The sequence below is a fragment of the Acinonyx jubatus genome, chromosome B4 (genome assembly GCF_027475565.1).
Source record: "Acinonyx jubatus isolate Ajub_Pintada_27869175 chromosome B4, VMU_Ajub_asm_v1.0, whole genome shotgun sequence".
NCBI classification, from domain to species: Eukaryota; Metazoa; Chordata; class Mammalia; order Carnivora; family Felidae; genus Acinonyx; species Acinonyx jubatus.
The window spans coordinates 75,066,319-75,078,542 of NC_069387.1; the positions used below are offsets into that span (position 1 = coordinate 75,066,319).

The 12,224-nt window shown below is 48.9% G+C and overlaps 2 protein-coding genes across 8 annotated transcripts in view; one reads left to right on the forward strand and one right to left on the reverse strand.

Annotated features, from left to right (window-relative positions):
* The window catches only part of PRPF40B (pre-mRNA processing factor 40 homolog B), a 221,127-nt gene that overhangs the window by 143,371 nt on the left and 65,532 nt on the right, over positions 1-12,224 (forward strand). The gene's annotated exons all lie outside the window — the stretch shown is intronic.
* NCKAP5L (NCK associated protein 5 like) overlaps positions 1-12,224 on the reverse strand; it is a 32,283-nt gene that overhangs the window by 14,924 nt on the left and 5,135 nt on the right. For 2 of the 7 annotated variants that reach the window (XM_027036085.2, XM_027036084.2), the window contains exons 1-2: positions 1,123-2,530; positions 448-860 (exon numbers count right to left, since the gene is read on the reverse strand). The exons of 2 other annotated variants lie outside the window; for them this stretch is intronic. Coding sequence is in view for 1 of the 5 variants with exons in the window: in XM_027036080.2 (XP_026891881.2) it covers positions 1,123-1,201 (79 nt within the window). In the remaining 4 variants the exon portion in view is untranslated. Of the gene's footprint in view, positions 1-447; positions 1,040-1,122; positions 2,531-12,224 lie in introns of those variants that run through there. 3 more of the 7 variants (XM_027036080.2, XM_027036086.2, XM_053226200.1) reach the window with 3 other exon arrangements.

Genomic DNA, 12,224 nt, shown 5'->3' on the forward strand with positions numbered 1-12,224 from the left:
CGCCATTCGAGTTCCACCCTTCCCCCAGCACGGCTCCGATCCTTTGAGTCAGAGGCTCCCACTGTCCCCACGGTTTCCTCGCCTTCCCTCAATCCCCTCACCATTTCTTCCCTGCAGACGCTCCCCGGGAATAGTGGGGTTGGGGTTGCAGAAGGAGTGCTGGGGGATGGGAGAGACAAAGTTGGGAGGGCGAAGGAAAGGAGTGGGGTGAACAGGTCGGTCTCCAGGGGCCAGAAAGGGAGAGAGCTAAAGCTGAGAAGAGCCGGAGTCTTTGTGCTCCCAACACAACAGCAAAAACCAAACTCAGGGTGAAGACGGTTTAGGAGAATCTCTCTTCCTAAAACAACAAAAGTAAAAACACATCCATGAGGCCCAGATCGTGGGGACTGGCAGTGGATTATGTATGTGGTTTTATGTGTGTTGAGGAGGGTGGGGACCCAAACACACCACAGAGCTGACCGCTGCCACTCTCTCAAGCTGAGCCTCTGTGGATCCCAGGGCAGGGAGGCCTGAGTCCCACCGTGACCTCAAGGAGACCCTCCAAGTGATGAGCCACCCAAAAGCAACAGCTCTGTCACGCGCGTCTGTCTCTGGATCCCCAGCTGGGCTTAGGAGAGGCTCCAGAAATGAAGGCAGACCGTGACTCAACCTCGCTTTGGGGAGAAGTTTTCTGCCCTCAGTCGAGGTGGTCTGGCCAACTCAGGCCCAGAGGCCTTCTCTTCATCTGCAGGGCCACAAGCAGAGGGCAGGAAGCTATCAGCTCGGATCGCTATCGAGTCACAGGGAAGAGGTCGACACTTAAACTTGGTGCCAGGAGCAGAGTGTGCTGTAAGCAGGACCCCAGTTTAAGTTCAAGATTCCTATGGTGAAAAGAAAACTTCCTGCAGCCTCACTCTCCTCTAGGGAATCGAGAGAGTACCCCCTCCAGCTCCCAATCTGAGCCTAATTAGGAATCTGGCCCTTCAGAGTCTGGGTTTTCAGCCTCAATCTCATGGGAAGAAAACCAACCCAGACTGGCTCCCCAGCAGCTCCCCCTGCTGGGTGTCAGTGGGGGCCCCTCTCCCAGGGGCTGCACCCCCACCCCCTCCCCATCCTCCCTCAGGCCCCACAACTCCTACTCACAGCTTCTGTGCTCAGCTCTACCCCCCGGCCTGGAAAACCCCCAATCTGGGTGCTTCAGGGTGGCCCTGGTTTCAAACATTCCTCCGGTGGTCCCACGACACGCCTGGATGTTGGATGTTGGGTCTGGAACACATGAGGCCGGCCATGCTGGGTAGAGATGGAGCTGCAGGAGGTGGGAGCTCCAACTCGAACTGGAGGCTTCTCCCGCCAGAACTGCCAACGGGTGGCCCCGCCCCCCACAAAGGCCTGATTCAGAGGGAGGTGACCTCAGTGCCGCTGAGGGGAGGGAGGAAGGGGAAGGGAGGAAGACCAGAGCTGGGGCAGTAAGCAGCAGCCAGGGACAGGGAGGGGGAGCAGCTGCTCAAGGGGGTCTGGGTAACCTGGGGACACAGCTGGTTCAGCCCAATCACTGAGCAAATCTGGGTGACACGATCTCTTTGGCCTAGTCACAGGGCCCAGAAGAGAGCTGACTGTCCCGGCCTTTCAATCAGACAGATCAAAGGAGTAAGGATTGCAGTGCCCACCCTCTCCCCAGCCGGGGCACAGACCCCTCCCTGCCCTCCAAGGCCAGGCCTGGGAGGAAGAGACTAGAGAGGTGGCAGCAAGCCTGACTTCCATGCTCCCTCACCCTGGCCCTTAGCCAAGGGCTTTGGGCCCCAGTGAGCCCCTCACTCACCAGCTGTTCCCCCCAGAGTCCTTTAGGGAGAGAAGCCAGGGACCAGGGGGTGGGGGAGAGGGGGCAGCTGTGGGAAGGCAGAGATGGAGAAGCTCACTTTAATAACAGAATCATCCGTAACAACAACCGTTTCCCCCCTGCTCCCCCCCATCCCCCAGCTGCTTTCTGGAATCCCCGTCACACCCAAGAGTCCACTTGTAAACAGCAACTTCTGCACCCACAGCAAACACTCCTTTCCAGACAGTATCAGCCCTGGGTCGGGGAGGGATAGAGGGACTGAGGCCCCAGGGCATTCCTGGCCTGAAAGCAGCCACCTTAATCCCTGCCCAAAGCATCTTTCAGCCCTAAGAATTCCAACTGGTCTCCTCCCCCCTCATGGAAAGAGGACAGACAAGAATTTCCTTCCCTCCTCCCGACAACTGGCCCCAAGACACAATAGCCCTACTGAGAGGCTTGTGTCCATGGGGAAGGGGCCCCCAGCATCTCCTTCCAACTTCCTCTTCACAAGAGGACTTTGGATGCAAGAGCTTCCATCCCATGGTGTGGGTTCTTTCTTCCTTCCCTTCTTTCTTTCTTAAGTTCATTTATTTATTTTGAGAGAGAGAGAAAGCACGAGCAGAGGAGGGGCAGAGAGAGGAGACAGCAAGAATCCCAAGCAGGCTCCGCACTGCCAGCGCAGATTCTGACACAGGGCTCGAACTCACGACCCTAAAGATCATGACCTGAGCTGAAGTCAGACGCTTAACCAACCGAGCCACCCAGGCGCCCATGGGTTCTTTCTAACCTCAGTCCTCTGCCCTCCAGGCAGGCAGGAGGAAGGGCAGTTGAGCCCCAAAGTCTTAGACATCAAAACCCCTTACCTCTCTTCTCCTAGTTCCTTCATGCTCCCTGCCCACAGCATAACCCAACAACAACAAAAAGCAGCTGCTGGGGGTAGGCAGAGGAAAGGGGCTCAGACACAGACACAAAGTGTTTATTTATAGGGCCACATGGCCAGGGGCTCTGTGGCCCAGAAGCCTAGTCCCCACTCCCGAAAGCCCAGCTGGACCCATCTTAGCCAAAAGGCAGAAGATTTAGAGTCTAGTCCCAGCACTGCAATTTACTTGCTGTGTGACTTTAGGCAAATCACTTTAGTCTCTCACAAGTTCCTTTACGCCAAGTGGAAGCTGTTCTAGAACCATGTTCTCAAAATGCGGTCCAGGGGCCCTGACGTTCTTCCAAGGAATCCACGGAATCAAAACTATTTTCATAATACTACTAAGACACTATTCTACATTACTCTCATGTAGATATTATACTAATGTACATTAATGTAGATACTACACTAACTCTCATTCTCTGAGTATACAGTGGCATTTTCCAGAGACTATGTGTTATGTGATATCACAGCAGACTGAATACAGAAGCAGATATGAGAATCCAGCTGCCTTTTATTGTCAGACGTGACAGATATGCCAGAATGAAGAACAATGCCATTCTTTTCACTATTTTTTTGCTTTGGAAAATATACAGTTACTTAAAATATGTCAACATGTAATGGGTTTATTATTATTTTAACTTAATTAGATGTTGAAAACTCTCAGTTCTAATTTACATGACAGTAAATATCAATAGGTATCACCTATATAAACCAAAGCTCTTTGGGGGTCCTCACATTTTTAGAGGTTGGAGGGGTCCTCAGGTCAAAACAGCCTGAGAGTCACTTTTCTTTTGTTTAAAAAATTTTTTTTAATGTTTATTTTTGAGAGAGACGGAGCATGAGCGGGGGAGGGGCAGAGAGAGAGGGAGACACGGAATCCGAAGCAAGTTTCAGGCTCTGGGCTGTTAGCACAGAGCCTGACACGGGGCTCAAACTCACGAACCGTGAGATCATGACCTGAGCCGAAGTCGGACGCTTAACTGACTGAGCCACCCAGGTGACCCAAGAATCACTTTTCTGGAAGTGTTTTCCGATAGGACTTTCTGTGATGATGAAATGTTTACTCTGTACTGTCCAATATGGTAGCCACTGGCTATATGTAGCTATTGGGCACCGGACATGTAGCTAGTTCAATTGAGTAACTGCATTTTACATTTGAATTACCACATGCAGCTACTTTACGGGATGGTAGAGTTCTAGATCGCCAGGATTCCCTGACTTGAGCCTTCTGGGCCAATGCTTTCTTTCCACACAGAGTCTAGAGGATGGGGTAGGACAGGACTGGACCCTCACTCCTGTCCCCAGGCTTTTGCTTACGTTATTTCTTATTCTCTCCTCACCAAAGGAAAGCCGTCCCAGCCAGATCACCGCCAGTCCTGCCCGGCACTCCTACCCCAGTTCCCTGTTAGATCTGCAGTATATAGGGCTTCACGCCTACTCCACTCCCTCAGTCGCCTGCCCTATCACCTGCCCTGGTTTCCCCAGAGGGTCAAAATCAGCAGAGGGAAAACCCCTCAGATCTCTTCCCACCTCCTCATCTCCTCCCGTTGACAGCAGAGGGGATGTCATCTTCCCAGGGAAGGTCAGGCCTTCCTGCCCCGGGGCCCATCCCCATTTAGGTCTTCAGTATTTACCTCCTGAAGAGACCTTTCCCCGCCCGCCTTTAAAACTTCTGAGGCTGTCTTTCATCTGAAAAATAATCTTTCCCCCGACATTTCTACAGACGCTGCCCTCTTCTGCCTTCCACAACCAAACTTCTCAAAACAAAAACAAAAACAAAAACAAAAAAACCAAAAAAACCCCTCCTCACGTCTTACTCCTTCCTCAGCCTTGTCCAATGTCAGCAGTAACTGCCACACTGCTAAATCCATACAATATTTTCCCATCCCTGTTGCCTTCTCAGGCACAAGTGCCTCTAGTGGCCACTTCCTCATAGACTTTTTTTTTAAGGTTAAAAAAAATGTTTATTTTGAGAGAGAGACAGAGAGAGACAGTATGTGCAAGTGGGGGAGGGGCAGAGGGAGAGAGAGAATCCCAAGCAGGCTCCATGCTGTCAGCACAGAGACTAACCCAGGGCTTGATCTCATGAACTGTGAGATCATGACCTGAGCCGATATCAGGAGTTGGATGCTTAACTGACCAAGTCACCCAGGCGCCCTTTTTTTAAACAAATTTTTTTTAATGTTTATTTCTGAGACAGAGCACGAGTGGGGGAGGGGCAGAGAGCGAGGGAGACACAGAATCTGAAGCAGGCTCCAGGCTCCGAGCTGTCAGCACAGAGCCCGACGCGGGGCTTGAACTCACAGACCGCGAGATCGTGACCTGAGCCGAAGTCGGACGCTCAACCGACTGAGCCACCCAGGCGCCCCACCAGGTGCCCCTTTTTAAGTTGTGAGACATAGTTCACATCCCATATGACTCACCTATTTAAAGTGTGCAATCAGGGGCGCCTGGGTGGCTCACTCGGTTGAGCGTCGGACTTCGGCTCAGGTCACGATCTCGCGGTCTGTGAGTTCAAGCCCCGCGTCGGGCTCTGTGCTGACAGCTCGGAGCCTGGATCCTGCTTCAGATTCTGTGTCTCCCTCTCTCTCTGACCCTCCCCCGTTCATGCTTTGTCTCTCTCTGTCTCAAAAATAAATAATAAAACATTAAAAAATTTTTTTAAAAATTAAAAAAAAAAAGTGTGCAATTAATGGTTCGTAGTGTAATCACAGATATATGCAACTGTGACAACTTCAGAATGTTTTCATTACCCTTTAATTAGCATCCCCTCACCCTCAACCCTAGGCAACCAGTAATCTATTTTCTGTCTCTATAGATCACCCTATTCTGGACATTTCATATGAATGGAATCGTAGTAGAGGTCGTCTTTGTTAACGGCTTCTTTCACTTAGCACGTTTTCAAGGTTCATCCACGTCGAAGCACATATCGGTACTACACTCCTTTTTCATGGCCAAATAATATTCCATTGTATGGCTACGCTATCAGTTGTTCATCCATTCATCTGTTGATGGACGTTTGGGCTGTTTCCACTTTTTGGCTGTCCCGAATAATGCTGCTATGAGCATCTATGTGCAAGTTTTCATGTGGATTTATGTTTTCATTTCCCTTGGGTATATACCTAGGAGTGGACCTGCTGGATCCTATGGTAACTTTAGGTTTACCTTTTGGAGGAACTACCAAGCTGTTTTCCAAACTGAATGCACCATTTTACAGTCCGGCCAACAGTGTACAAGTGTTTCTCTGTTGCTCCATGTCCTCACCGCTTGTTATTGTCTGATTTCCTGGTTTTGGTCACCCTAGCAAGTGTGATACGACATCTCATTCTGGTTTTGATTTTTACTTCCCCAGTTAGTGATGTTGAGCATCTTTTCATGTGCTTATTGGCCATCTGTGTATCTTCCCTGGAAGAATGTCCATTCAGATCCTTGTTCATTCTTAATTAGATTATATGGGGTTTTAAAATTTATTATTATTATTATCATTTTAAATGTTTACTTATTTTGAGAGAGAGAAAGAGAGCTGGGGAGGGGCAGAGAGAGAGAACCCCAAGCAGGCTCTGCACTGTCAGCGCAGAGCCTGATGCAGGGCTCGAATTTATGTACCCGTGAGATGGTGACCTGAGCCAAAATCAAGAGTTGGACACTTAACCGACTGAGCCACCCAGGTGCCCCAATTATGTTTTTTTTTTAATTGAGTTGTATTCAAAATATATATAAAAAATCCTCACAAGTCTCTTATTTATTATTTGCAAGTATTTTCTCCCATTCTATAGCTTGTCTTTGATGGTGACCACTTTCTCCTGGATGACTTTTCCCTTTTTTACGATGCTCCTGCCTGCCCTTGCCCCAGCCATCTTGCACTTCTACTTCTGTGTGTATTTTAAAACTTAGCATGGTTTTGTAGGGTTGTGTACACACACACACACACACTTAAAAAAAAAATAGACATAGCACCATGTTCTTCTCACTGTTCTATACCTTTCTTTAGAAAAACAATTAAACAAACAAACACCCAAACCAGACTTTATTTGGCTTTTACCAGTTTTTCCACTGATGTCCACTCCACTGATGTTTTCTAATCCAACATCTAATCTAGGATCCCACACTGTATTTAATCACCAAATCTCCTTATTCTCCTATGATTCATGACAGTTCCTCAGTTCTTTGTCTTTCATGACCTTGACATTTTGGAAGGGAAGGGAATGGATCAGGTCAGTATTTTACAGAACGTTCCCTTATTGGGGTTTGTTTGATGTTTTCTCCAGTTAGACTCAGGTTCTGAATTTTTAGAAGGAATACCATAGAGGGTGCCCTTCTCAGTGCATTATATCAGGGGTATAATGTTGTGACGTCTTATGACTGGTGAGGTTAACCTTGACCACCTGGTTAGACGGTATCTGCTAGTGGGTTTATCCACTGTAAAGTTACTATTTTTCCTTTTGTAATTAGTAACCAGTTTGGGGGGCAATACTTATTGACCATGCAAACACCCTGTTTCTTCTTAAATTCTCACCCACTAATTTTAGGATTCATCAGTGGATCTTGCTCGCAGCAATTGCTGTAGCATTCTACTGATAATTTTTGATTGACTTCATTCCTTACACATTTATTAATGAGAAGTTTTCTATAAGGAAAAGCCGTCCCTTCACTGCCACTGATTTACCTAATTACATATTTATATTAGCACAAACTCATGGATATTTTATTCTTTGGATTATAATCCAATAGTATCATCACTGACTTCATTGCTTAAATTCCAGCCTTGATCATGGAGAACTCTTTCAGGCTGGCTCCTGTATCCTTTCAACATGCCCCCATACAAAGAAAATGTATTTACTTAAAAAGAAATTTTTTTTTTAACATTTATTCATTTTTGAGAGAAAGAAAGAGAGAGAGAGCGTGAGTGAGGGAAGGGCAGAAAGAGAGGGAGACAGACAGAATCCGAAGCAGGCTCCAGGCTCTGAGCTGTCAGCATAGAGCCCGATGTGGAGCTCGAACACATGAACTGTGGGATCACGGCCTGAGCCGAAGTCGGACGCTCAACTGACTGAGCCATCCAGGCGCCCCGAAAATGTATTTACTTTTTAACATCTGCTTACTTTCTGGCACCATAAAATGTTCCAGACTTATCTTATATTTTCCCTGCCACAATCACTTTTCCAAGAAGCTCCACCAGAGCAATCATCTTTCTAAAACTGTAAGTCTAATTGTGTCCCTCCTGCCTCAAATCTTCCCATGACCTCTGAGTGCCTCGGGGACAGACCAAAGCCCTCAGCACAGTCCTGGAAGCCCTTCCCTGGCCCCAGAGCAATTCTCCTGAAAAGCTGTCCTGAACTGATGCTGCCCACATTGATCTGTCTTCTTCAAGTGCCTCCTGCAGGACCAAATGTACTGTGTCCTGTTCTCTAGTCCTCCCCTATGAGGAAGACGGGACTTCCTGGGCTATCAGAAGGGGAGCTCCCCGAGGAGGAGCCCTGCCTACATAATTGTACCCCCACTTGCTGCCAGTGCACTGCTTCTGTCCACGAGGCCCTGAACCTGGTGATCTCCTTTCATTCCAGACAGAATAAGACCAGAAAGAAGAGATGGTGGGCTCATCAGGGTCTCTTCAAGACCCCCAACTGCGCCCCCCCCCCCCAAATGGCTCTGAGGGCCCATATGACAAACCATGCTGAGGTGAGGAAGGGATGGTTTCAGATTTGTCCCTATCCAAGCCCTCAACCCACACCCAAGCCTCAGTGGTTCCCTCTGGCAAATGGGACTAATCTATTTATTTGAGGATATTTCCAAACAGATCACTCAGTGGGAGTCACAACACTGGGTACTGGGAGGCCACTCAGAGACGGATCAGTTCTTCTCACCTCTTGGGGCTTGCAGTCTGTTGGGGGACATAAGACATGTAGGTGATAGCTGTACTGTGAAGGAAGTCCCACGAGAGAATTTTTTTTTTTTTGAGAACTTTAAAAATCAGGAGAGAAATAGTAAGCTGCAGTTGAAACAGTTTTTTCAGAACTCAAGGCATCAAGTGAAGTGGGACTTTATAGACCCGTAGGGTTTAGGGACACGGGAACGGCAAGGGGGTCATTCTAGGCAAAAGGCAGGCATAAACAGAAGGCAGAAATCTGTGGGTGTGTACGGAAACAGAATGACTCAGTGCAGCTGGACTGAAGGGCATTTGAAGGTGAGTGTTTCCTGGTCCCCTGGCCCATGCCAGTTACTAACTCCTCTCCTATCTCCTGACCCAACAGCAGAGTCAGCATATTTTCAACACCCTGGGTGTAACCAGAGACACGTGCTGGGTCCCACAGGAAGAGCTGAGGCAGAGGGGCTCCTGGAGGCAGCAGTAGAGGCGACTGCTGAGTTGACTACTGGTACATCAGCGATCCGCTCTCAGGTCCAAGAGGAAAAGGGCCTGGGAGGCTGCATAGCCTGATGGCTCTCAGGCTGCACCTGCAGGCCCTACCCTCCCAGCCCCCAGGGCTGACTCCCCCAGCTTCCTTTCTTGGCCTCCTTCTTCAAAGGGAACAGGCTTTGGCCAGCCAAATGCCTTCCACGTCCAGGCGGCTTCAGTGTTGACTTCATGGTTGCCATTTGGCCAGAGCGCAGAGGTGACCTCCTAAGCTACCAGCTCTGGCAAGAAGAAAGCAGCCTTCCCTGGGAACAAAAGTAGCTCTGGCACACTCACAAACCCTCACTCTCTGCTCTTATTTGTGCCCACAAATGGGAGTGAGACTTCCTGGATTCCGGTTCTGGCTCAGCCACACTGAATGACCCTGGGTGAAGCCTAGAACCTTTCTGGGACTCAGTTTTCCTATCTGTAAAATGGGATGAATTCTCTGACTTCTCTCCTCCTGCAGGACATAGAAGGATGAGATCATGTCTGGAAAGGGATTGCAGCTGAGAAGACAGGTCCCCTCATGTGGGGTAAGGGGGTTGAAGGTGAGGAGCTTGGCAGGGCTTTTAGGAGAAGCCCTTGGCTTTGATTCTGCCTTCCTCCCACAGGGCCCACAGGCTTCTCAGGAAAGCAGGGGGTGGGGGGCGGGGAGTGGGGAGAGGAAGGGACAGCAAAGCCAAGAGCTTTAGCCTTCTTCCAGTCCCAGGGACAGGAAGTGAGGTGCCGTCTAGAGAGGAAGTGAGAAGCAAACCCCCCCCCAACTTCCCCTCAGCCTGCAGTGGAAAGGAAGGTTCCAGCTTCAGCAGCCTGCAGGCCCAGAGCTGGGGATAGAAGGCGGTGGGGTGGGGGTGGGGAGGAGGCCTTATCCATACCACCTGACAGAGAAAGGGGTTTCTTGTTTTGGACATAATAAAAGTCAAGGGGCCCAGGACATCCTGCAGACTGGGAAAGAGGTCAAGCTGAAAAACCCAGCCTTCCAGGTCACGTGGCACCACATCGCAGTCCTGGGCCCAGACCCTTGCTCCCAGCTTCATACTGTGCCATACCATGTGCCCCGCCCCCCTCGGCAACACATGCACACTCCCACACACACCAAGGTGGACCAGGTCCTCTGATTACTGGTTCTTCCAATATATGCCCTTTCCTTAGCACAACACTAGCACATAGTAACTGCTGGACAGAGCTTGAGAATTCCTCAGAGGTTGGTTTTGGCCTAAACCTTGGCGTCTGAATGACGTTTAGTATACGAAGCTGAACAAACCCTGCTTATGGCCTGGGGCCAACTGGGGGGCCCTGGGTGGGTGGTAAAGATTGGAAACCAGAGACCTGACAGAGATGGAAGGAAAAAAATCCATGCACACCCAGATATTGCCAACAGGTACCAGATGAAGACAATATATGCTATCTGCTATCATTTGGGTAAGGGAAGAAACCTAAGAATACGCATTACATTCGTTTTGTGTATTCTTTTTTTTTTTTAAGTTTAATTTTTACTTATTTTGAGAGAGAGAGAGAGAGAGAGAGAGAATGAGCAAGGGAGAGAATGAGCGGGGGAGGGAGAGAACAAGAGAGAGGGAGAGAGAGAGAATTCCAAAAAAGCTCTATGCTGAGCATGACATGGGGCTCAATCCCACAACCATGAGATCATGACCTGAGCTGAAAGTTAAGAGTCAGTGGCTTAACCAAATGAGCCACCCAGGTGTCCCTGCGTAAAGACATTCTTGAGGGCTATGTAAAAAATAAGTGATTATCTGTAGAGGAAAAAAGGGTGGAGGTGGGAGCACAATTTCTCAACGTATACCTTTTTGTACCATTTTGATTTTTGGACTATGTTAAAAAAATGTCTAATGAAAAACTGCAATACGAAACTTAAAAAAAAAAAAAAGAAGGTATAACCACTTTCCCAAGTGATTTCTTTTTTTTTTTTTTTTAATTTTTTTAATGTTTATTTTTGAGAGAAAGAGAGAGTGTGAGCAGGGGAGGGGCAGAGAAAGAGGGGGATACAGAATCGGAAACAGGCGCCAGGCTCTGAGCTGTCAGCACAGAGCCCGACACGGGGCTGGAACTCATGAACCGTGAGATCACGATCTGAGCCGAAGTTGGATGCTTAATCAACTGAGCTACCTACATGCCCCTCCCAGGTGATTTCTAAAGCTCATCCCAGCTGGGGATATTAGAATGGGGAATATGGGGATATTCCCATATTAGAAGTAGGGACCAGGTCCCTGGGACAAGGGAGTGGTGAGGAGATCTGGCTAGATGAGGCCAAAGGACACCAGTCTTCACTCCCTTTCTTCCCGTAATGCTCTCACTGAGCTAGGAGACAGGCCCTTTCACACCCAGGCTGTGGTGCAGCATGGTAGCACCAAACTATTCAGAAGGTGGTCAGGGCCACTTCCTCCTGGGTTCATTCTAGATCGCACAGGGCAGAGGCAAAGGTGGGAGGTTGGGCAAGGGGAGAGTTTGGGGCAGATGGGAGTACGTTGGGGTAAATGACACCCGGGAGTACCTATGGCTGCTGCGGACAGGTTCTGGGGGTGTCTCAACAGGTCTTAATATCTATCTAAAAGGACCATAAAAGGACCACCTGCAGCCCCCACATCAAGCCAGCTAGGGGTAAAATGAATCAGGCCACAGAAGTGTGACTGCTGAGAATCCTAGGGCCACACCCCAGGAGTTCTGGGGCCCCTCACAGTCTCATCTAGGAACAACCTCATCATTCTACCCAGGGAGGGACAATTTCAAGCCCTTCATGACAGTGAGAACTGTAGACGAGTGCCCCAAGCAGCACCCACCACCACTCAAGCCTTGCAGGCATCAGCATGAGAAACAGAATGGGGTCCTCTCTCTTTTTAAAATATCTATCTATAGGGACCCCTGGGTGGCTCAGGAGGTTAAGCATCCATCCAATTCTTGATTTTAGCTCAGGTCATGATCTCACAATTCAGGAGTTCAAGCCCCACATCAGGCTCCATGCTGATAGTGCGGAGCCTGCTTGAGATGCTCTCTCTGCTGCTCTTTCTTGCTCAAACATAAATAAACTTAAAAAAATTTTTTTAAATAAAAGAAAAAATAGGGGCGCCTGGGTGGCTTGATCGGTTAAGCGTCTG